The sequence below is a fragment of the Ruditapes philippinarum genome, unplaced genomic scaffold (genome assembly GCF_026571515.1).
Source record: "Ruditapes philippinarum isolate M1 unplaced genomic scaffold, ASM2657151v2 ctg2915_1_1_1_1, whole genome shotgun sequence".
NCBI lineage: Eukaryota > Metazoa > Mollusca > Bivalvia > Venerida > Veneridae > Ruditapes > Ruditapes philippinarum.
In genome coordinates, this window is record NW_026853677.1 from 46,867 (window position 1) to 71,968 (window position 25,102).

Consider the following 25,102-nt stretch of genomic DNA (forward strand, 5'->3'; position numbering starts at 1 on the left):
CGATGCTTAGATGTAAGACCTACATTCTACGTAGTAATTACATTTAACAGTATCAAATCGACTAAAAATGTCACTTGATTAACTATTGTAGCAAGTAAAAAACTTATTAACCAATATCAGAAATCAAGAGAAAATAAATACATTTTCCTGAAAGCTTATGCATTTGTTATATGGCTGCAGGTAAAAATATTTACAGTTTCCCATTTAAATAAATGATATAACAATTTTTAAAGAGAACTAACTTTACTTAATTTTTCGTTACAAAAACTAATCGTTACGTAAAAAAATGGCTTAGTAGTGGGTAAATGTTCTGCTATGTTTTTCTTAAGTGGAAGGAATGGAAAGTTTACCAATATTTTCTATAGATAAAAGATTTTTACCCTTTCAATGGGTATATGAATATTAAATCGTGGTTTTACCCCTCCTTTTTATATACGGCATGAGTGATATTTCATCTCTGTTATCAATTGGTTTATCAATTGATACTTTTCAAGCTTTCCAAAACAACCTAGGTAATGAGTTCGTGCTTTTCAGCCATGGTTAGCCAGCAAAAACCGGTTCCGTTACAAGGTCAAATTTGCTTTAAACACAAAACTTTTTAAAACCTCACCCTCCCCAAAATTGTGAGGTTCAACCTTTAAACAGTCATATGTTACTTTGCCATGATAAGTATTGAACTTCTCTTTTGTTGTTGCAACGACTTTTCCGTGGCCATGACATGTTCTTGCACACATTTCAAATTTGCAGTATCAGTACATGTGCCGTTTGGGTGAATAGTGCAGTCGCTGCTGATACGGGTATCACGTGTCGTATCACGTGACATTCTCCGTGACGATTTACGCCAAGAAGAAAGTAAAATGGAACGAGTGTTGTATGAATTTAATCTGCGTTTGAAACACCATCTTCGTATTTCATTTTGTACCTGCATAATACGATTTTAATAAGAATATAAGTTTATTGGTAATTCTAACACAGAAACATTTACATATTATTTAACAATTCAGCTTTTTCAAGCATTAGGCATAAAGAAGTAAGAATCTAGTTCTTTGTAAGAATCTTTGAAAACACATTTCATATCAATCATTATATGCATCGTATTAACGACTTTATGTAATATGTCTCATAAAAGTAACTTATATTCATGTTTTCAACAAAATCGTTTAAATGAAACAATTTAACTTTGATTCATTTTTATTCAGACAGACGAAATGTTTAAGAACTCAGCAACATAGGCATGCTTGTGAAAATGAGAAACTCGTTCAAAAAGTCATAAGAAATATGACACAAATATAAAAACCCATTTGCTCTCCGATAAGAGCCACATTGTTCTGGATTAAATTGTAAAAAAGCCAAAAAAAGAAAAGAAATAGTTACCTCTTCGTTTAGGAAGCAAAACAACAAAGCTAAAACAAATCCCTGAAAAGAAAAAAGAGAAAAATCATTTGTATCGTTAAATACAGACTCGGATAAGTATTGATATTATTTGTTACATATGTTACCAATATTTTCCTCAGAATTCTATGTAAGTAGCACGGAGGAAGGTAGTCTAATACTGGTGTAACTCTCCAGGAACGATGGTAAGGAAACTACCCGCCTATATGACTGAAATACTGTTGGGAAAAGGCGTAAAATGAAACAAACTATGTAAGTAGTTATACACTTTCCTGACATAGAAAATATACCATCAAAAAGCATTTTTAATTTATTCATTTAATATATGCTTTATTTAATGATATATCCCTTCTTAATAGATTTAACAAAACAGTGTTATGCGTATCTTTTTCCACAAAATGATGTGATGCAATTCTTTCTGAATCCACACATCAAATATTTAGAATTATACAGGTGAGGGATCTTTGCAATGCCTCACTTTATGAATATGACTCTATTTGTTGTTAGTATAACTCAATAAAGTAAATTGATGTTATATACTTTATATGAACCTGAACACTGATACAAAATTATAATTATAATTGACCCCAAAAATGTTTTATAGCAGGATTCAGGAAACAAATAATTGATTTTTCAAAAAAAAAAGATAAATAAATGTAATATTTTGATTCTTAATAGTATTTTTCTTATAAGTATATTATTTCTTACTGGAAATACCTCGCTAAAATAAATATGAGGCGTTTTTAATTTTGGCTCGTTTACAAATTTAACAAATTAATATATTTATTCCATTCAACATTAATATTCTAAGCACAAGTTCCCTTAAGAAGAATATATTTTTATTACTCAATCAAATCATACGTAACTATTATTATATAATCATCTATTGCAAATATGTATTCACATCACATTATGTTACTTGTATTCTGAAGATAACTTACTTGGAATGAATTATAAAACATTTCACAATACAGATACATGAAATCTGCTTCCATACTAAACACACCAACCGGGTAAGCGTTAAACGCAATATATACCACCCCAAAGAGTGGTAAAAGCACCAAAACAAACTTGGCAGTCTTCCTGTAATATATAATAATTTCATTTGTAAATAGAAGGATCGTGTTCTAGTATTTTGGATATTTCATACATTTGTTTCATATTTCTTACAAATTAGTTAGATTTATATATTTCATATCAGTCTTGATTGACTACGAATGAAATTTAATTCGGTAAAATGTTTGTCTTATTGTTGTTAATATTAAAAAAAAAAACGTTGTCATGGAAGAAATCAAAGCGGAAAGAAAATGTCAGTGCTCTCACTTTAAAATCACTTATAGCTGCTTAAATGTTCATTTCATATTTTCTAAAGGTAATCTGCAGCTATTGCGTTTGTTATTAACATGTCAAGATTTTGAATAGCGATATTTCGTCTAGTAGCTATATTGTCTTTATTACTAATATTTTTTTTTCATTTCTAGTCGTTTATGTATTGAGTAAAAAAATGTTACAATAAACAAAATGATCTAATCTGCAATGTACACAAACAAATAGTGATATACATTTCAAGGAATAAATATACGAAAACAGTAAATATAGTCTGAAAATTATTGTAAAATTAATAATTATTTGTAATTTAAAACACGAAAATAATTTGTAGAATATTTATTAGAAGGCGCCGGTATACATAGGTTATAAGGTAGAAATTCCATGGAATTATTTCTGTGTAGTCTTACCTCCAGTACTTTGCATCACTTTTGACATGTCGGCTTAACTTTGACTTTACACATAGCACTCTTACAATATTGATGAAAAATAGAAAATTGATCTGTAGAGAGAAACAAAATATCAAATCATTGTGAATCATTGTGAAATTTAATAAGTATACTCATTGTTCTATATAATTTAATCACGCAGTATTACCATCCTTGAGTGCTTTATTTATGAAGAAGTTTATGTCTTTTTAAATTCAAACCATTGAAATGTAAAATCACTAAATTTTTTGGACTTTTGGACAAATTGAAAGAGTATATAATTCTACGCAGTTGTTCTAATGATTTATGCTATGGCTGACATAAAAGAGATAAAACATGGTAAATTTATAATAAATATTGATGAGATGTCTTAATGTGTTTAAGCAGGAAAATGTTAGCAAACTTACAAGAATAGAAATATGCATTGGTGCCTTAATGATCCAAAAATAGCCACCGGTATTTTGGCGATTCCAACACCTAAATATTTGAAATAAAGGAAAAACATTTAAAACCATATAACACCTTACACAATTTATTGAAGAAATCATTTTGAATCTGTTAAGGCAAACTACAATTTTGAATAAGTAAATCTTACTCCTTTATAGAAAACAGTATAGCAAATGTCTACAAACTGTCAAATAAATTACCTATTCACAACGTTTTTACTGATACAAAGAAAAACCATAAAATAAGCAGGCAATTAAATTAACATGACTTGAACTAAAAACTAAATTAATTCGGAACAACTTACAGCTCGTTGTCCTTGAAAATTCGTACTACAATCCAAGGTATTATGTAAGTGAAAGAGGATACTGAAATAAACATAAGAGTAAGGTTTTACACATTGATAACTAAACTAAGGGTACGTTTATTTTAGTGGCTGTTCAAAAATGCATTTTGGACTTTGTGAATAATTTGAAGGTAAAGAGAATGAATAAGTTATATAATAAACTATATTGGAACGTTTTACATAGTATTATAGTGTTACTTTCAACGTTTGAACGATTAGAAATAACAAATAGCAGAACTTATTTTTAAATTACTTTTATTTTAATTACTTTTATTTTTATTTATTACTTACACCAACCGAATAACACGTATAAGCGTGTACCATGTCTTTCTGTAAATAATGTTTTGTATACAAGCATATGTAGATATAGTCCCTCCATCAAGATCCACATCATACTAGTCGCCACGGAATACATAAATATACTCACTATCAACTTACATTCCCAATGCTAAAAAAATAACATATAGTAAATTTAATTTGATGGTGAAAACTAGTGTGAATTAACAACAAAAATACTTAAAGGACATAATAAAACAGAACTATATACTAAATGAATTATATCCTGGAGTATAAAAATACTAACAAAATAATTAAATCATTAAATCATACACGAGTTACTAATGTTAAAAATACAGGTACAATTTAGATTAAGAGGAGAAATATTTAATGTTTTGTGCATTTGTTAAAAGTGGAATTATTGATTCCAGAATTAATGATTTAATGAAACAAGTATCCGAAATCCATTCTTTTATTTAAAGCTTTTGATAAGAACACATGTAATATCCTGGTGATAAAAAGTAATTCTGTTATATTGCAAAATATTTACATGCACTTTTATGGGTCATTTTCAACAAATATTGTAAGAATGCTATTACCAGTCCGTCTTGTTTAAATTCTATGGTCCCTCCTGGATTTCGAATGATGTCTTTCTCTAAACCAATATCGTCAACAAAGATTAACGATTTTAGAAAAGAAACCGAAGCTCGTAGAATAAATGCACAGAATAGGTTTATATGTAGCACGTTACTTTTGCAGTGAAGCCGTCTGAAAATAAAACACCCATAGGTTATTATAAGGAACACCTTAAAACGGTATTGAAAGACAACCAGATAGACATGTACTATTTTCAACAATGAATGCTACATAATAAACAATCAATGACTATCGTATCATAATTTGGAGACTTTTCTATTGATAACGTGTCAGAGATGAATCGCATACCAAAACATACACTGTGCGTTAACTGGAGTCAAAAGCATGCTTGTCGAAAGCTCCTTTTTCTTTGGTCCTTTGACGTCTTATCTGTGATAAACAGGCTGCATAACCTCTGACCCCTTTCAAAATTCAATTTTGTTTAGTTCCGCCCATTGTTTTCTCGTTTAGGGCACACGCTTTTTATAACTTGGGGACCATACGCCGCTTTTTATGGAATAGCAATACTGTGTCACATTGAAGGTTCCATGATAACCGCCGTATAACACATCTTCGAATGTTTCTAAATTCAAAATTTTCACCATATGTTTAAATGTTGAATTCTGCTTAAGCCGGTGCTAGGGGGCGTGGACGGTAGTTTGCACTTGGCAGTATCGTCCATGAACATGCTCAATCAAACCGAGCCTGCAACATTTCAATTTTGACGTGTTGGGCTTTTCTTTAGGGATTCTCATTTACTCTTTTTTTACTTATTGTGACGACAGGGAAAGAGAATACGATAGAAAAGCCATATTTAGATGCTCGTACATTAGTAACTTTTTTCTGGGGTTAAAAATTGTGACGACAAAGGAAGTTTTTTATGCATTTGAAAATAGAAATGTATAATACAAACAAAATATTTTATAATTTAATATTCACTTTCCATGTTATTAAATTAATGAAATATCATAAGCTTTTGAGCTTGTGTGCTTGCCTGTGTAGCTGTTTCGATTATTTGTTTTTCTCCGTGTCATGTAATTTCAATGTATTTTATGTGATATAATCAAATAACGAGATTTAAGAACTGAACAAAAATCATTGATATGCATTCTTAATATAACTGAGTAAATATCATCTGACAGTGTTATCAAAAATAAGAATATCAAAACGATTTTTGAAGGTGAGCTTCCGTTACCTTGACGCTATCATAATTGTTACAGCTACGATAAGAGATGCCAAGGATATTCCGTAGCCTATCTCTGACATCAGTTGTATACGTGGTATATGATTCTAAAATGTAAGATAAATGTTGTTAAGTTTATTCATTTGAAAGCAAAATGAACTCTTTTCTCATATTAAACAAACAGAAGAAAGGCTTTAACTTTGATTCTTAAAGTATGTTTTTCAATATGTTTATATTATCATATTTATTTTGCTTTCATCAAAACATTTTGGTTCGTTTACTGAGTAACTTCATTTAATTTTGCCTTTTGTTGCTTTTTAAAATAACACAAGACACCATGTCCATTATTAAGTTGCTCAAGCTTTCCCTGTTTGAATAAGGCTTTTGTCCAGAAACAACATTGTTCTTATATAAAAAGGACGAAGTCAGTGACCGATTTAATTTTGCAAAACAAGACAAGTATATTAAAAGAAACCATACAATATTGTCTTGCAAATATCTGTTTTAGGCCTCTTAAAAACTATAAGCTCTAATTATAAAACTTTGTGCGTGCCATTATGCCAATATTTAACACATAACACGGAAAGGAATGTGAACCGAATTTGTCTTGGATCATGTACAGAAATATAATGATGAAAAAGATGTGATCTTTAATTTTTAATAATGACATTCAAGTATCCTTGCTCAAACTCAAGAATCAAAATACATTTTGTGCGCTATTAGAATAAACACGGACTTACATTTTTGTCTATCGGAAGCTGGGGTTTAGGGTTATTGCTAAGGCAATTTGTATAATTGGTCCAACCAATCGTATTGTTTGTTTCTACAAAGTTTGGTTTCCATGTACCATCTGGCAAACATTCTCGTGTCGCATATTCTAAAATAGCAAAATTGAAATAGCTATATGTAAGCGTGAGTTTATATTGCGTCGTCGTTGCCATTGTATCTCTGTTGTAAGTTGAAATGAAATAATGTCAGTATTAATATAAAATTATGTTATTGTTATACCAATGATATTAATTCAGCTGATAAAATCCGTCGTATGATTTTTGCACATAAAACAATTATGTCAATTCTGTAGGTGACCTATCTATTGAAGTACTTTTGCAATTATAAACGGTTTTGTATTTTAATCATGTTATATGGAAACTCAGAAACGTTTATGTAGAACAATGCATGCAGTACACCTGAAGTTCCGTTGTACGTTTTGTAGGGTGTTTGTTTTATCTAAGATATCATACAGCTTTACAAAATTATAACAAAAATATAGGCATATATTACAACTGCAACGACTCTGACAAACATATTATATTGGTTTTCAAACAAATTATCGGTTTGTATTTCCAGGGAAATGAGGCCAGTGTTCAATGAATTACAATGTCCACGCAGCCGGTTTTTTCTCTCTTTTTCGTATACAGTGTAAATAATAGAAACATTATCATATTTGCCGATGATTTCCGGAAATGAAACAAATCAATAATTGCCAGCCATCTATCTTCATTATGATGATAAAGTAAACAAGGAGTAAGACTTGGCACAGAATTCTTTAGATCTGCATGATCATTCCATATATATTCTGATTGATATCTTATAAATTCAAGCGAGATGATTCTTATCTTGACACCGTTGCAGATAAATTGTTCTTGTTGCCAACGAAAAAAAAATATTTTGAAATATTTGGAGATGCAATAGATGATAAAACATTTTGTTTGATCTGCTGTCAGTTAGGTAATCGGAAATACAGAACGTTAGTTTTTTTTCTGAGAAAAGCGGGAGGTTAAACTCGAACAGACGTTTCAATTGTGTTAGAAATATAGTAATATTAAATGTATGAAAATTATTTAAAAACACCATACCGATATTATTTTTTTCCATAAAACAGCCATTATTTCTTTAAGATACATGTATGAGTTAATGTAACTATTGAATTTTAGATATGTGTCAGTTTAACACACATTAACACATTCATCTGGTAAAAACCTCGTGAAAATAAAATCATGATCTTCTTTTTCAGTAACGCAATAAATTTTTAGCACATGTCGTCTGAAAGTCTTCTTTCACCAAAAATAAAAATATTTGTCCGATATACTTTAACCCTTTTTATTATTCTTTTTTGTGTCATTTGGTTCTATAGCTTTATTTCAAAAGCACGTAATGTCATCTAACATACACTTTAAAATAATGGTATCAAACATCAAAGTAAAATGAGAAATATATGTTGCAATTTAATTATTCTGGTTCGTCAACCGAACACAAAAATGAAATGCAAAGCGTGTTGCTTTTAAACAAGTTCGTTTAATCTATCATAAATACCGCCAAACTAATCTAAATTTATGAAGTTACGGTGTCGGAGCATTCGTAGTTAATTCAAACTTTATGCTCGTTTGAGACATTGTTATTGGTTTGTCGACAACAACTGTCAGTATTGAAACAAATTTATTATCCAGTATATGTAACCATTCCCAATACAAATTCATCAACATACAATCATAAACAATGTTTATATCTACTTTTGATAAATCAAGCATATTCCCTTAATTAATGAATTATAATTAGAAAAGTGTTTGGTTAAAGTATATATTGAACACAGTATTTTCATGTTCAACAAAGGAATATAAATTTAATAGTCATAACACAATACTTCCTCCATATATAATAGCCATTAAGAGTCCCTTTAGGAAAGTGAAAATAAAATATTTCTGCGTAATCAACGAAAAAGCTCATTAACGTTTTATAAGAATTATCAAGGTATATTTAAATAACAAACATGCAAAAGTGATAGTATTCGGTATGGGAAATTAATAGTTTGAAACAATTTAGAACATTAGGTATACGCAAACGCTTAGAATAAAACCTTTTGAATGCTTCTTGCAAAAGTTGTTTTAAGCGTAATGTATGCAAATGTCCTTAGTATGGCACACGTATAGTCGATATCAGTATTGCTTTTGCTAATCAAAGTTAACAAAAATATTTCAATTTTAAATTTGAATAAGGAAATCCGAGTAAAGTAGAAATTCCTAGAAATCATTGCAAAAAAGAACATTAAATATATTTCTTCATTGGGTATGTAAATGACAGGCAACCAAAAGTGAAACATAGTCAGATAAAACATCAACGTGTAAATGAAAAGTAGAATTAAAATAGATTCGCAAACTAGACAGATTTTTAAATAATTGGCATATATTGCAAGTTAAGTTTTCAAGGTAAGCGTAGTTTTCAGGAAATTTACAATTTGCCTTACAATTTCAAGCCGTCAATTTGACCGATTTTCGCGATATTGATTGGCGACCGATCTGATTTGGCTCAGATACTTGGAAAATATCACTGACAGTTTCAAATATATAAAACTAATCTCAGACAATTAGTCAATGATTGAATAAATATAAAGGAAATCTATATCATTATTAAGACTACAGACTATGTCAGTCTGGGCAATAGGTCTACTTTACTTAAATATTCAATTATTCAAATAAAGTTGCTGAATTTGCTAATGAAAGTGTAAAAGGTGAGTTCAAAAAAACTTTTAATTACATTTTACACAAATTTTGTATTTTAACTATGCAAACCATCTATATCATTAAAAAGACGACAGACAATGTCAGTCAGTGCAATAGTTCCACTTTGCACAATAATTATTCAATTATTCAAATAATGTTTTCTGGATTAAAATTTTGTAAAAATGCTGGGTGCACAGGTAAAGGTCAAAATAACTTTTAATTACATTTACACAAACTTGTGTTAATTGTTTATTTAACTTTGCAAAAATAATTGATAATCCACGTAATCCACCGACATTCTATCCAATCATTCGAAATTGGTAACGTTTATTTTTTTTAGATAGTTGGTCAGTCCTTTTTAAGGCTAACGTAAGGTTTTCCTTATATCTTATCATAATTATATTTAATTATAATTGGACATTTACTTGAAATAAATCACTTATTTAACTCAACTTAACTGCTAAAATATGAGGATAATGTCACTTAAACAATATGTAATATGAATTGCATATGATATTTAATTTCATTAATATATGATGTTAGAAATGGTAGATCTAGGGAAATATTAAGTTTTGCGTAAGAGTATTTTCTCCCACATGTAACAGAACAATAATATCATTGGTGTGTGAATAAAAAACAAACTACATTCTTCAACCGGAAAATCGATATTCAAACACATTTAAACTGATGTTTTTATCTTAATAAAAAATAATTGATAAAATTTTGTTGTATATGATTTATGTCACTGCGTAATGTGATATTTCGGCCTTAAAAAATTGAAAAATATTTTTTATATGTGCTCAGCTAGTCTGATTTATTTCTGTATCTGATACACCAAACCTGTACAATTTTAAACTGCTTACTATTTTAATTCTAGAAGGGAATTGCTCATTTGATTAGAAACAATATTAACTGAAAGCAAACCATAGTTTTTAGAATACAAATGTATCGATTCCTACTTATGCCGTCTCATGGATAACATCATTGTTAATATCAAAACTGGTATCAAAAATGCGCAATACAGTATAAACTTTAATCTTTTAAGGGCAAAGCAAACAATGTTCAAATCTTAAAGTTCAAATCTTTGCAATCTCTCTTTGATTCAGTTTGAGAAATCATAGCACAATATGTCTCAGGTTTGTGGAGATAAACAAAGATATATTAATCAAACAACATTTTGTTGGCAGGTAAATTGAATTGTAAATTGTATCATTAATTTATTCTTTGATTAGAATAAATATTAGCTAAAAAAACACAAAGAAACAACAAAACAACATTATTTATATTGTTGATATGGCCAGCAGTTTTTGTTTTGTATCACCATTAATATATGTGACATGTTCAAGTTCAGAAAGAGGTAAGAATAACATGATATAACGCTTCAATTTTTACATGATTACTTATTTTAAATTTTTAAAGTAGTTATCAAGTGTTTGTTATATACCTGTTGGATTAAAACTTCGGATATATTTTGCGCAAAGCTGTATTGCTGTGGAACCCGCTGATGTAAAGTCCCAACACATGGCACCATCCCATGTCGCCTTACAGTATAATCCTAGAGAAGTAAAAAAGAACTTTAAAATATACACACTCTAGTGGGTCAATAAAATTGTCAGTATGACTGGAAGTAGAAACAATCTTATATCATTTTTGTATACTTTTTGATGATTCTATATTTCATGCTGTCAATGTTGGAATAATGAATTGTTTAAAATTGTATATTACCAACATAATATCTATTTTTCTGGAGTTGATTCATATAAAGCATCACGGTAACAGTGTCTGTAATGGATGAGTTTTGTCTAGCTCTCATAAGTTCTAGTATTCTATGTTAGAAATCGAGTCTACCCTTGCTAATTATAATGAAACCAAAATCTAATGATATAAGTGCATATTTCATTGATATAAAAAGTTTACAAGCAAAGATCTAGATGTCGAAAAAAGAAGCTTTAAATTCAATAAAATAATGTAGATAATTATAGGCATTATTCTATATAAATCATTGACAGAATTTTATTGAAAATTAATAACAAATAGATATAGATATTATGATACCTGATAGGACAAATAAAAAAAAGAAATTACTTGAAAATTAAATGGTATTCACTATTTTACGGTTCAATTTAACCGGTTGATTGCATATATAATCTTACCTGACATTGGGGGTTCTTGTCTTATTCTTTCCTCGCACAATCGCTTCATTTTCTGTATAATGACTGTCATATTTGGTCTAATACAACTGATTTATACTGAAAATAAAGCCAATAAATATTTAGCGCTGTGTTTTCCAATTTAAACCTTTGTTTAGCTTTAGAAGCTTTAATCAAGCTTTACATAAATTATACACAACTCTGTCCTATTTTTAATGATGGCGTGCAAAGCATAAATAGACATTCAAAAGAGCTTAAGCGTCCACAACCATAAAGTAATATGTCAATTATAAAAGTTTAACTGACAGTATGCCCATTTGTTTAATACTAACAAGTTGAGCTGAATTGACTCCTATTTCAAGAGTGACTATTGTAATGGTGACTGACCAACATTTGATATTGGAAAGGAATTATAAAGGATGAAAAAGATCATAAGCAGATGCACGTTTATGCTCTTATATTTGAATCAGGTAATTATGCAGGCGTTACCACTTTCTCTAATTATGAGGTGCCAGTAAAATAACATTACCATTTGTATTAGTACAGGGTCATATTATGATACTCATTATATAATTATATTGTCCCATTGAATGATGAAAATACTAACGTTTAAACCTTATAATTATTTTTGCGATAAAATATAAATGTGGCTTAAATATAAAATGACTGCCCAGAACTATTCATGTGAGAAAAAATAACTGCAGATGAAAAACAGAAGAAATATAATAGCGAAATTAATAAACAAGTAAGATACATGTTGATTAATAAAACAAATTGACGTTATAAAGTTGTGAAAACTCTGAACAAGCCATGAAGTAATGACAATATTTAATAATTTTTAAATTAGCAGATATTCAAATTTATTATGAAATCACGGGATTATAACAATCCTTAAAGTTTTATAGTACGTGAATATCCGCACGTTATATTCAGTCGTCCTTTAAAAATATTTATTCCCTTATAGATTAATAATCTTTATATAGTCTATACACGCAAATGTGGACTTAATAACCCTCCATTTTAACATATTAGTTAAAAATTAAAAAAAAAGAATATCTGCACACATTCCTAGCTTTTATAAACAGCAAAGCCCATTCCTTCGTCGAATATAATTGTAATCTAATACTACAAAAGCAAACGAAATAAATATTTAAACAGATGTGACACCAATAGACTTGTTTGTTGATATGTATTTGAAATAAAGACATGTTAAAATGTAAATTTTATTTTCTAAAGGCCATATTAAGTTACGTCTAAGCTCGTTTTGAACAATTATGTTTTTAATAGGAAGCAAACCCAAATAACAATGCTTGCTTATGCAATTGAGTGTTTGAGTATAATAAAGTCTGCACGCATACGCGCTTGTCTACCTATTTATATAAACACATATTTGAGATACATGCATTCGAGATAGGATAATCAATTAATCTGAAGTTGTTTGCCAGGTTTCCAAACATTTTCGAAATGTAGAATATGGTTTAACCAATTTCTCGTGACGCAAAATGTTACATTCGTAATTGATTTGCCTTTTACGACATATATTTGTAAGGATATTAAATTATTATTTATAATTATAAATTTATTTTTTTCAAAACTTAAACAAAATGATTGGGTTTTTTTAAATATTATTTAAGTGTTTATTCCCTTGTATCATATGTATGAACAAATAATAAAAAAAACAACAGAATAACCAAAGCAGTAAGTAATCATTAAAAAAAATAAACTTTTGTCAATAGGCGATTTAGAAGTAGCATAACAACTAATTTCTAAAGAATTTGTAATTGTAATCACATTCATTAGTATTTTCTTTTTTTAATATTAAGCTGAAATGTTTTGTTGACATTTTATTTTTTCTGCAGTTATTTGTAAAACATTATTCCGTTTTTATTTTCATTTTGGCAATATGAATATGTATTTAAGAAAAGCTTACAAATATTTACCTAGCATAAAAGTGCACAGACAGTAATTTTAACATGCATTTTATATTATTGTTTTATTTTTTGAATCCTCAAACTCAAAAGGAAGAACATTGGCGTAGGTACTGTTTAAGAGAATATACAAGCTATTATAGTGAATTGAAAGCAACAACAACAACAACAACAAACGACAAAAAGTCTTGTCAACTAGCACCAATAAATTATGTAGAATTAAACTTTATAAGATTATGCATGTATAAATAATGCATATTACATTGATTATAAACATTTTTTTTTGTTTCATTTCCACACGAGACAACAATTGAATTAATATGTACTCCGATATTATTTCCATTTTATCGTCAACAAAAAGGATAATGTAAAACGAATTGATCAAACCGAAAAAAAAAAAACATGAAAAAAGTAAGAAATTATGTAAGTTTACAAGGTGTCAATATTTCTGGAATTTCAATGTTATTTTACATTAGCAAGTGTGTTCATATTGGAATAATCGAATTTACAAATAGACAAAATATGATCAAATCGTGTGTTAATGCGGTTTTGCTTGTCAATGAATAAAGTAGAATAAGAAAAAAATCAAACAATTCCCCTCCCCATTGAATATTGAGTCGCAGATATTTACTTGCGCTCACATTCGTTCAAAAGGAAGAGATCTTATATTGTCTATTCTAGAAACTATAAATACTGAACGCTATGAGTAGTTACTGTACATGTATTAGTTTTACCCGGTTCCTGATAGAACCCGCTACCAACGTTATACTAATTGAAGGCTAATCTATTCATATTTATCGTAGGCTTTACTGACAGTCAAAAAGCCTTTACTTTATCAAATGAACATATATAGGCATCGTGACCATAAACAATATCTTTATCTTGAAAAAAATAAAATGAATTATCAGACACAGATAAACTTGCATGCTAAAACATAAATAAAATTTAGAAATATATTTTGCTCATTACAATCATGTTAATTCTATTTTGCAACAAAAAACAATTAAGTGTTATGTAGAAACAATATTAATAAGATAATGATAAAACGTTAGCTACGAATCTATTTCATAACGAACCACCTGTTTCTGTTAAGCCGGTATTAAAGTATGTAAGTAATGTTTTGATTGACGTGTCTTTCAATTAAAAAGCAATTATCTGAAGGCCAGATAGATACTTTTCAAATATACTTGAGGAAAAAGGGGGAATTTTGTACATTATGTATACAGTAAAATTACAATATGCACAAACATATAATAATATGATTAAGGAAGATAGTTTAAAGCAGTACATTTCCTTCACATTTGACTGAAAATGTACATTAGACAATAGGTTTATACAAATACTTTATTATCTACATCTATAATTGTTGTTTCGCCTCCTTGGAAAATGGTACACAGGGACGAACTTAAGACGTCTTACGAATTTCAAATTAAAGTTTAAAGCACCTTATTGATCGACAAGTTACTACAAACAATAAGTAATGATATATATTATAGAAAAGCTACTGATATAAGAGTGTTTAAAAGTTTTTTGTTATGATAATTATTAAAATTATTGACAAAAGATAGTCTTGAAAATTTGAAGAATAAAAATGTAAGATCAACAAAGGGTAATAACGATATTATAACGTAGACCCAACGAACAAAACAAACGACAGAAAACAATATATTTATTTAAGATAAACAGCTTGAACATAATTATTATGTTTAATATTTTTCTATATTTTCTGTTTTAACCGTTTAATATTCCTTTTGTAACTCACTAGCGTATAATATGGCGCAATGTAACAACGCATCAGCAGGATCCTAAATACTTATGGCTTAAAATCGATTCTTTTTATTTAAGTTGAGCTCTAATATACCGGAAAATGATTATCAGTACAAATGGCACAGGGGTCAGTTTAAAACATTAATCATAGAAAATCTTCTTTCCGTATTGCTGCATTCAATTTGATTGGTTTTGCTTTCTTAAACATATCTGAAAATTCCTGCAAGAATGTTTCGAAAGATAAGATTTTGCAAGTTTTAAATTGTATGCAAATTGATTAACAACTTTGGTCAATTTTTCTCTCTATATGATTATCACTTTCATCCATTGTAATCTAGAAACATTTTGCTACCACACGTTCATAATATTGAATAAGTCTGTTAATAGGTTTATTGTCGCATATTATATTATGAGGAATGTGAAATGTTTAATACCATGTTATACTTGGTTTTCAGTTTTGTCGTATTAAGTCACTGAAGGGTTTCTTTTAATGACTTTTTATATGATAACAATATGCTTTTTGCCTCTGTCTTTGTGTTTGCAGAAGATTATTTGTTTAAAATTTGGGTAAGATATTGCAATCAGTTAATTCCCCTCGTGGCTATAAACATACGTAAAAACATTCATAAATAAAATATTTGAATTGAAAGGTTGACCCTTGCTGTTTGAAACTCTTTTTTTCTTATCATTAAGGATAGAAAATGAACAATGTCCGATCAGTGTCCAATCAAATCAATCTAATCAACAACGCATGAATGAAAGCCAAGAATGTATTTCATCACATTTGTTGAGGAAAAATGAAAGAGCATTGAAATGAAAAATGTTATCACTTAATATGATAAATGAAGAACTATAAAGGTATAAAAAGAATCCTATGTAGTTTGGCAGTCTGACAAATTTTATAAGATTAGTTTCTTGAACAAAACCTTTGAAACGAGACAGTATATGTATATCAATTGTGAATGGAAATCAATGGATCGCAAAGGCAGAACTGGGTCTTTACACAAACTTAAATAAGAAACAAATAAACGAAAACAAAGTTATACTTTCTTGAAGAAGTGTATATCCTGTCAAAATTAGTTAATTAAAGAAAATATAAATTTAATATACAAGTAATATCGACATCATTTGCAAGACGTATCCAAACCTAAATAATTAATCGCAGTATTTACACTATTCTTGTAAAGTTTTGAAATCAATTGTTATAAGTTTTAACATTATAAGCAAATAGAAATTTTAATGGGTTTGCAGCTGTTTTCAAAAAAACGGGACATTCTTGCAGAATATCCTTCTGATAGTTTGATTTTGTAGTGAGATAGATATAAAAACAAAAAAGTGTCATCATATTATCTTGATGGCGTTGCAATAACAGTTACTGGAAACATTATTACAAATTGTATTGAATGAACTTATTTTTATCGTTTGGAACTGATTTTTATTGCTTTTCCTGGTGGTTAGTTTAAGTATAGTATGCAATATGAACGACCACGCGTTTGTGTTGATGTCTGATTATAAATTCATGCATTATTATTTTTATCATTTTTAATATAAATCATTGAAGAGTGACCTTAGATTAAAATGTTCAACTACATCCGTCTTGGAAGGTTGCCAAAGTAAAAATAAAACATTTGAATACTATCACGCTTGTTGCAAAAACTTTCTTAGATAGGGCTATCAGGCGATATCGAGTTGCCACGGACACTAGAAATGATCGTTTACCGAATATAAACTCAAGCTTTACATATATTTATTCAACAAATAAAGATTTATCTTTATTTACAAGAACTATATAAGCATAAAAATAATTGTTATTCATTAAGTTCTAATTTATAGTTAATAATTGCTTATTGAGGAAATAAACAGAGAAATATACCTCTTATACAGGAGTGAAACATCAATTAAAATCGAAATTTACAAATCGTTCCAACTGTTTAATGCACAAATTATTGTATAATTAATACTAGAAGAATGTACTTCAACAGTTGCACAGCCAATAAATAAGATATAAAAATAAGTTGAAAATCAAAATGTTTTATCAGCACGAATTATCTTTTTTTTTAAAACTAGAATGAAGTGTTAATGAAACGACTTGATTTATGTGTTTTGAAAATCGTTTGTTTATCATTTAATAGACATAGATTGAATGTAAAAGATATAAGTGCGCTAGCTTGATCCATGATGAATATGTTGATAACATTATTTTGTAGCAAACACCTGTTTCTCCTTCACATAGTTTTGTTACAACCGATAATTCATAATTAGTTTTCTACAGTTCTTCTTTCATGTGAATGAGATTTAATTTTATTAAGGAATTAAAATGGTTGTTGCATTGCTGCTTTTGTGTTTCCCCTTTTTGATCCACATTTATGAGTGAAATAAAGAAAACTATAAAATATACCAGATAACAGACACATATATGACATAAAATATATAACATGATTTTATCTGTCATATCTTATTTATGTGATTCATTTCAAGACTTTATTTATATAAATAAACAACTATTTGTGTAATCACAAGTTAAATATGATGTTAGGTAAGCATAAATGTATACATGTGACGAAACCTTTTAATTTATTAAAAGATCTGTAGAATATTATAATTAATGTATGATAAGCTTATTGTAGCAGGAGACAGCAAAGTTAAAAATCCACTTACCGTAATACTTGAAAAGCATCCTTGAGTTCTTAACATTTATGATACAATAAAGTTATAAACTGATTTTTGTTTAAGTCAATTCTCATCCTACTCCAAATTCACAAATTAGAATAAAATTTAATTCAACTTACATGATAAAAATTGATTTACAATCCAAATGTATGCATATTTAACTGTAAATAACAACAGATAAAATTCTTGCGTTCGTTTTCGGTAATACTGATTCAAACATCATGATAACATTTTCCAATTCACATGATGATTTTCAGTGGAAGTATAAGAGTGTACTGTATATGCAAACATTGATTGTAAGAAAACCAAGCGTTATCGCCCACAGAACATTAAACAAGATTGCCTGATAAAGATTGTAGGCACAGAAACATTTACCTCTTCAAAACATATGAAATATGAGTTTAGAAGTCTAGATAAAAACGTGGCATTGTAAAATGATAATAGGTTATCTTAAGAAATGTAAATAAGTATGTCGTTGGTGATCTATATGGCTATTATGTGCCAAGAAATGATTTCAATCATCAATGAGACGATCCTAGTTGTTTTAATATTTGATAAATGTCCGATATAAATATGTTATTCCAATAACGTCCTACATTTTTGTGTGCATTAAAAATGAATTTCAGACGTAAATGAAAGATTTCCAGAAAAGTTTTTGGTATCTTTTTGAACTCAAACCAAATATCATAAATGAAAGAACTTATTAAACGAAGATAAAAATCGAAACGTAAACGTGGCAATCTTTTATAAACGCATCCCACTCAAAGAAATTAAGAGCTAAGCAATTCACAAAGTCTTAAATCATTTTGAATTCGCACACTGCTTAAAAAAATTAAATTCAGTCTGACAATAACAATTGTTGGTATATTAATTAACGTTTCCAAAACATACAGTACAAATATTCCATGACTATTCACAATTCCTGAATTTTAACAACGTACGTTCTAATGTAGCTAAATAATTTATTGGAAATATAACAATTCATATTAAAATCCTTTTCACAACATCCCCACACCTTCCACACACAAACGTCCTTACTCATTATTTCATTATTTTAAAGACGAATTGTTAAGCGACACATGAAAATAAATAATTTGCTTTTTGTTATTCTGTATCTTGAAATAATCTAAGTATCTAAAAATATTCAGGATATACACTGGTAAATGTAGAATGTCCAAGAAACAATGTAAAAAGTGCTGAAAATAACAGTCAGTCTATTGTTGCCAGGATTAATCAAGAGATATTGGGAATTATGTGATTATAATGGCCGATGACTTTGCAGGTAAAAAAACAGACGTTGTAAAGGCAAGATATTTTCAAATTGAATGGTCTAGTATAGAAAATGTATCGAGCAAAATGTACAGGCTCCAAAGAATATATTGTGAATTTCGTCTATTTAAGGCGCATGCCGTATTGTTTTTTGTTACAAAGGACATGATGAACATTATCATCATAATTTATAATAAGGTAATTTTGCTATTGCAAAACAAAAAACGAAAAAAAAAACAAAAAAATGCAAAGTAAAATAAAGATTTATGTATGAAATGGAAAGTTATTTTCTGCATTAGGTTGTTATAAAAAAGCAATTAACTTCAAACTTCTTAAATGCCATTATCTGCTTTTGTTTGCACTGTCATTCTTGCTAATGTGTATAATCCAAACGTCAGATTAGTACTTAATTATGTTTTATTATATAACGATACATATAAGACAGTGATTGCTAGAGTTCGTGTTTCCTCAAATATGATATCATTTTGTTCAGTAAATATGTCAATATTTTGGTCAAGTCCAAGTCTGATATATCAGAAATCTAAATCAAATATCATAATTGTAATCAAAATCCACTTCCAATGGAAATCACATGCTTTTTATGAACATAATTATTAATATAATTATAAAGATGATATGCCTTATCCCCATTTAGGAAAAAATCATATATCGTCATATTGCAACCATCTTGAAATCATTAGTCATGATGACTTAGTAAATGTATAACAAGAAAAAATGTTACATACATTCGTATGTAATATAGGTACGACTGCATACTACTTTTTGTGTTTGCTGCATTAAAGGTGTAATGTAAAATGAACAAACATGTCATGAGATATTTTATATCTTTAAACATTTTCATGGAATGTAATTAATGTATCATCATATTAAAGTTGAATGCCTTCAGATGAGAAAAATGATTTCAAGGAAATCAAAATATGAAAAGACAATTCACGGTCAATTGACTGCTTTGAAGCATAATCACAGAATAAAATTACAGGAAATTAAAAACCTTTTTAATACACTTAAGGTAGAATTTCATTGTAAGTCATAGTCACAGATTTGAGATATGATTATTTATTCATATAAACATCATTATTGGTTATACATGTATATTGATAAAAAACCCGAAAGACACATTTTGTAAATATTTATTACTATAAAATATGAAAAAGGTATTTTCAATCCTATGTAAGCTATATTTATAATTCCCGCGCTAAGTCGCGGTGGTGCTTGGGATAATCACTTGATACTGTAAATGGCAGCCATTTTACGATACGAAAATGCCTGGCCCTCCTCGGACAGTTTACCGGCCGAAAAGATATGAAAAAAAAATACTTCCAAATCAAAGTTTGTTTGCTACATAAAGATTATCGATTTACTCTTTGCAAACTTTTTCTCTGCCTGATTGTAATAATATTGATGTGTTTTCATTGGCTTAAACCATCACGTTATCAATACACATAAAGGTGTGAACTAATTTCGTGTTCATCAAAATTATACCGTTAATAGACATATAACAATCTTATTTACAAATGAATTGATAAAACAACAATCCCAGAAGCATTTAAGATAATAGCAATCATTGGAAAAAAATAAATGCATATAAATTGTAAATTTGTGTATGACAACTCACCCCCTAAACAAAACATAATAGACTCAACCAAAACAAGCGTCTGCTTCTTTACCTAACTATGAAGTTGCATGGCCATGATCAGCAATAGCAAACCAAATGTAAGAGCTAAAGCTATTGTAAAAATTATACTATGACCACAGCAGATTTCGTGCAGAAAAGAATAATTGAATATCGACGATAAGAATTCATTAAAACAGCGTTGTAAACAGACAACATGTCAGCTTTGGGAATTAGTGTCATGAAATGAAATGACATGATTGCATAAATGACAGCGAAGCTCTCACATTCATTTCTTTTTGTTTCTTTCTTTGTTAGGACACGTAAATTGAATTATTATGTATAATTCCAGACACAAACAGATTAGACGTCAAGCGTGGACAGTATATTACATTGTCAAAGATTGAATACTGCTGAAAAATATAGAAGTTCCGTGTTATTGGTTCGATGGGACGTTGTCATTGAGAGAGCATTATTGTCTATTGTTTTTGTCAACATGTTTCCATTTTCAATACAGATTCTGATAGATCGACATGTTTGCTTTCTTGTCAATGAGTTGAAAAAATATTTGTTCTTTCACTTGTTTTTTTTTATTTTCAATAAAGCGTAATGAAAGCTTATTACACACTGTATCAAATGCTTTACTCACAGATTATAAAAAGGGTTTACTTTGAATATCAAACCATTTTAAGATCCAGCATAAATGTTATATGTAAAATAGTTAATCATCACAACTAGCTTTTATCTTTATTTAATAATATACATGTATTATATTATATATTAGGCAAACCACTCATCAAACAGGCGAAATATGTACTGGATACGAAAGCAATTAAGAAATATAATCGACATGCAAAAACCGCCGAAAAATATATATTATGTTGTGTATCCTACATGATAAGTTGTATTTGTATACACAATGCATATTTCTAACTATATTCTTCATCTGAAGTGAATAGAATTTCTATTTGCATGCTTGTGCTATAAAATGAAAGACTTTGAATATATAACAAAGTCGATATGTATTTCGATAATATAACTCAATTGCGTTCGTATCTTATACATATTTTACATTTATGATGGCCTCCCTATGATAATAAAATTATTCGAACGTTATAAAGAATAAGTGTATATTGATAGAGAGTATAAATGTTCCTTTAGCAAAAGAAAACCTTTATTAATCATAACATTAATCTATTTTTAACACCTGTTGGTTGTATTATCCGATTTACGCCTCTAAAATAAAGTTTTAGTTTCAATGAGAACGATATTTGAGCCGCGTCATGACAAAACCAACATAGTTGGTTTGCGACCAGCATGGATCCAGACCAGTCTGCGCCTTCGCGCAGTCTGATCAGGATCCATGCTGTTCGCTATCAGTTTCTCTACTTGTAAAAGGGTCTGGATCCCAGCTGGTCGCAAACCTACTATGTTGGTTTTGTCATGACGCGGCTCATTTGTTTTTTATCATTTCAATCACGTAATTTGGTGAATTGTATAACTGTACGAAAGGAAGATACATAGAATACCATGTATTTTGTAAAAAAATTGACAGATCGAGACGTTTTTGTGGTGCAAATTGTATTCTAGTGTATTTCAATACAGAATGTTGTCCTTCACGTTTATTTGATATAGTAAAATATCTGATGATAATAAATAATAATCTTTGAAAATATAAAAAATAATTTGATATTTGATGTATGAATTTAAATGTCTTGTTGAAGTTTGAATAGTGTTTTAGCCAGAGAAAAGAGATATGAGAAGAAATGTTATACTCTCTATGACTCGCTTGAACAATCTCAGTAGCACCGAATCTTTAATTTTAATTTAAGTATAACTTATTTTGTAACTATCCAGAAAAAATCTTTATAAAGGGCAATCTTAGAGAATAAATGCTTCAAAACACATAATGACTAAAAACTGAATAAATAATGTAATCTATGTAAGTAACAAGAACAAATATTGATTTTTTATTTGTACGATATTATAAGACAAATCTGATAGCAGCTTGACAGATATTATGACCATCATTCTTTATTTTATCGGAAGTTAACTTTGTATTATATCATGATTCTAATTTATAAAAATGATTTGATTGTTAAGAAAATTTCTTTGTTCTTCTCCTTTGGCGTTAAACATGTATAATTAATGAAATAGATGAATAAGGACTGCCAAAGTACTGAAAAAGCAGTTGATGTTGCCATCTTTAGGACAAACATATTAAAATGTGTTTGGCCGCGTGGGTTCAACCCAGTCAGGGACAAGTCGTTGTTAACTTTCCACATTATTAACTAAACTGGTTAAATCTAATTCTCAAGCTTTAATTTCTGGCATTGGTCCATACTTCGAATAATATGAGAACTTTTGTTATTGTCTGAAAGATAATCATGATTTGTTACTAAAGTTGAATGGTTTATTACTTTTCTTGCCAAATCAAAATTAGTTTTTGGGTTGTGATAAAATTTTAGTACGGTAATTTACGTCTATCTATATCAGACAACGGTGTAGTGTTAAAACAGGAGTATATGGGGACATTGAAACATAGATACAGAATGTCAATTAATCATGACACAATAGTTTGGTAGAAAAAGTTCGTTATCGCAGATCTCAGTAATCAACAACTCTCCTGCCACGCTTAAATATCTTGTTTACTGAATTCCATTTTCATGTTTTCGGAATGCCATGATTCGGTGTCAACGTTGAAGAACTTTAGATCTCTGTGGTACACTTATGTTACCTATAAATGTGTTCTTTTTTGCCAAATATATGACATAAAATATATAACATGATTTTATCTGTCATACCTTATTTACGTGATTCATTTCAAGGCTTTATTGATAAAAATAAACATCTATTTGGGTAATCAAAAGTCAAATATGATGTTAAGTAAGCATAAATGTATAAATGTGACGAAACCTATTAATTTATTAAAGATCTGTAGAATATTATAATTAATGTATGATAAGCTTATTGTAGCAGGAGACAGCAAATTCAAAAATCCACTTACCGTAATATTTGAAAAACATCCTTCTTAACATTTATAATACAATAAAGTTATAAACTGATTTTTGTTTTATTTTTCTCTTTCAGTCAATTCTCATCCTACTCCAAATTCACAAATAAGAATAAATTTTATTCAACTTACACGATAAAAAATGATTTACAATCCAGATGTATGCATATTTAACTGTAAATAACAACAGATAAAATTCTTGCGTTCGTTTTCGGTAATACTGATTCAAACATCATGATAACATTTTCCAATTCACATGATGATTTTCAGTGGAAGTATAAGAGTGTACTGTATAGGCAAACATTGATTGTAAGAAAACCAAGCGTTATCGCCCACAGAACATTAAACAAGATTGCCTGATAAAGATTGTAGGCACAGAAACATTTACCTCTTCAAAACATATGAAACATGAGTTTAGAAGTCTAGATAAAAACGTGGCATTGTAAAATGATAATAGGTTATCTTAAGAAATGTAAATAAGTATGCCGTTGGTGATAAAACTATATGGCTATTATGTGCCAAGAAATGATATCAATCATCAATGAGACGATCCTAGTTGTTTTAATATTTGATAAATGTCCGATATGAATATGTTATTCCAATCCTGTCCTGCATTTTTGTGTGCAATGAAAATGAATTTCAGACGTAAATGAAAGATTTCCAGAAAAGTTTTTGGTATCTTTTTGAACCAAATATCATTAATGAAAAAAACGAAGATAAAAATCGAAACGAAAACGTGGCAATATTGTATAAAGAAAGGTCTTTAACACATACCACTCAAAGAAATTAAAAGCTAAGCAGTTCACAAAGTTTTAAAACATTTTAAATTCGCACACTGCTAAAGATAATAAAATTCAGTCTGACGAATAACAATTGTTGGTATATTAATTAACGTTGCCAAAACATACGGTACAAATATTCCATCACTATACACAAATCATGAAATTTTAACAACGTACGTTCTAAGGTAGCTAAATAATTTATGACAATTCATATCAAAATCCTTTTCAGAACACCCCCACACCTTCAACACACAAACGTCCTCACTGATTATTTCATTATTGTAAAGACGAATTGTTAAGCGACACATGAAAATAAATAATTTGCTTTTTGTTATTCTGTATCTTGAAATAATCTAAGTATC

General features: G+C 28.9%; 1 protein-coding gene across 1 annotated transcript; it reads right to left on the reverse strand.

The window, feature by feature from the left end:
- Positions 1–652: 652 nt before the first annotated feature.
- LOC132737525 (secretin receptor-like) lies at positions 653–18,336 on the reverse strand. Its single transcript, XM_060724824.1, has 13 exons — positions 18,163–18,336; positions 11,682–11,777; positions 10,973–11,083; positions 6,772–6,908; positions 6,044–6,138; positions 4,812–4,980; positions 4,228–4,384; positions 3,898–3,958; positions 3,554–3,623; positions 3,129–3,220; positions 2,334–2,475; positions 1,375–1,416; positions 653–922 (listed from the first exon to the last, which is right to left on the reverse strand). Exons 2-13 carry the CDS (start codon positions 11,749–11,751, stop codon positions 653–655), a joined length of 1,416 nt encoding a protein of 471 aa, XP_060580807.1. The 5' UTR covers positions 11,752–11,777; positions 18,163–18,336.
- Between the last annotated feature and the right edge of the window lie 6,766 nt (positions 18,337–25,102).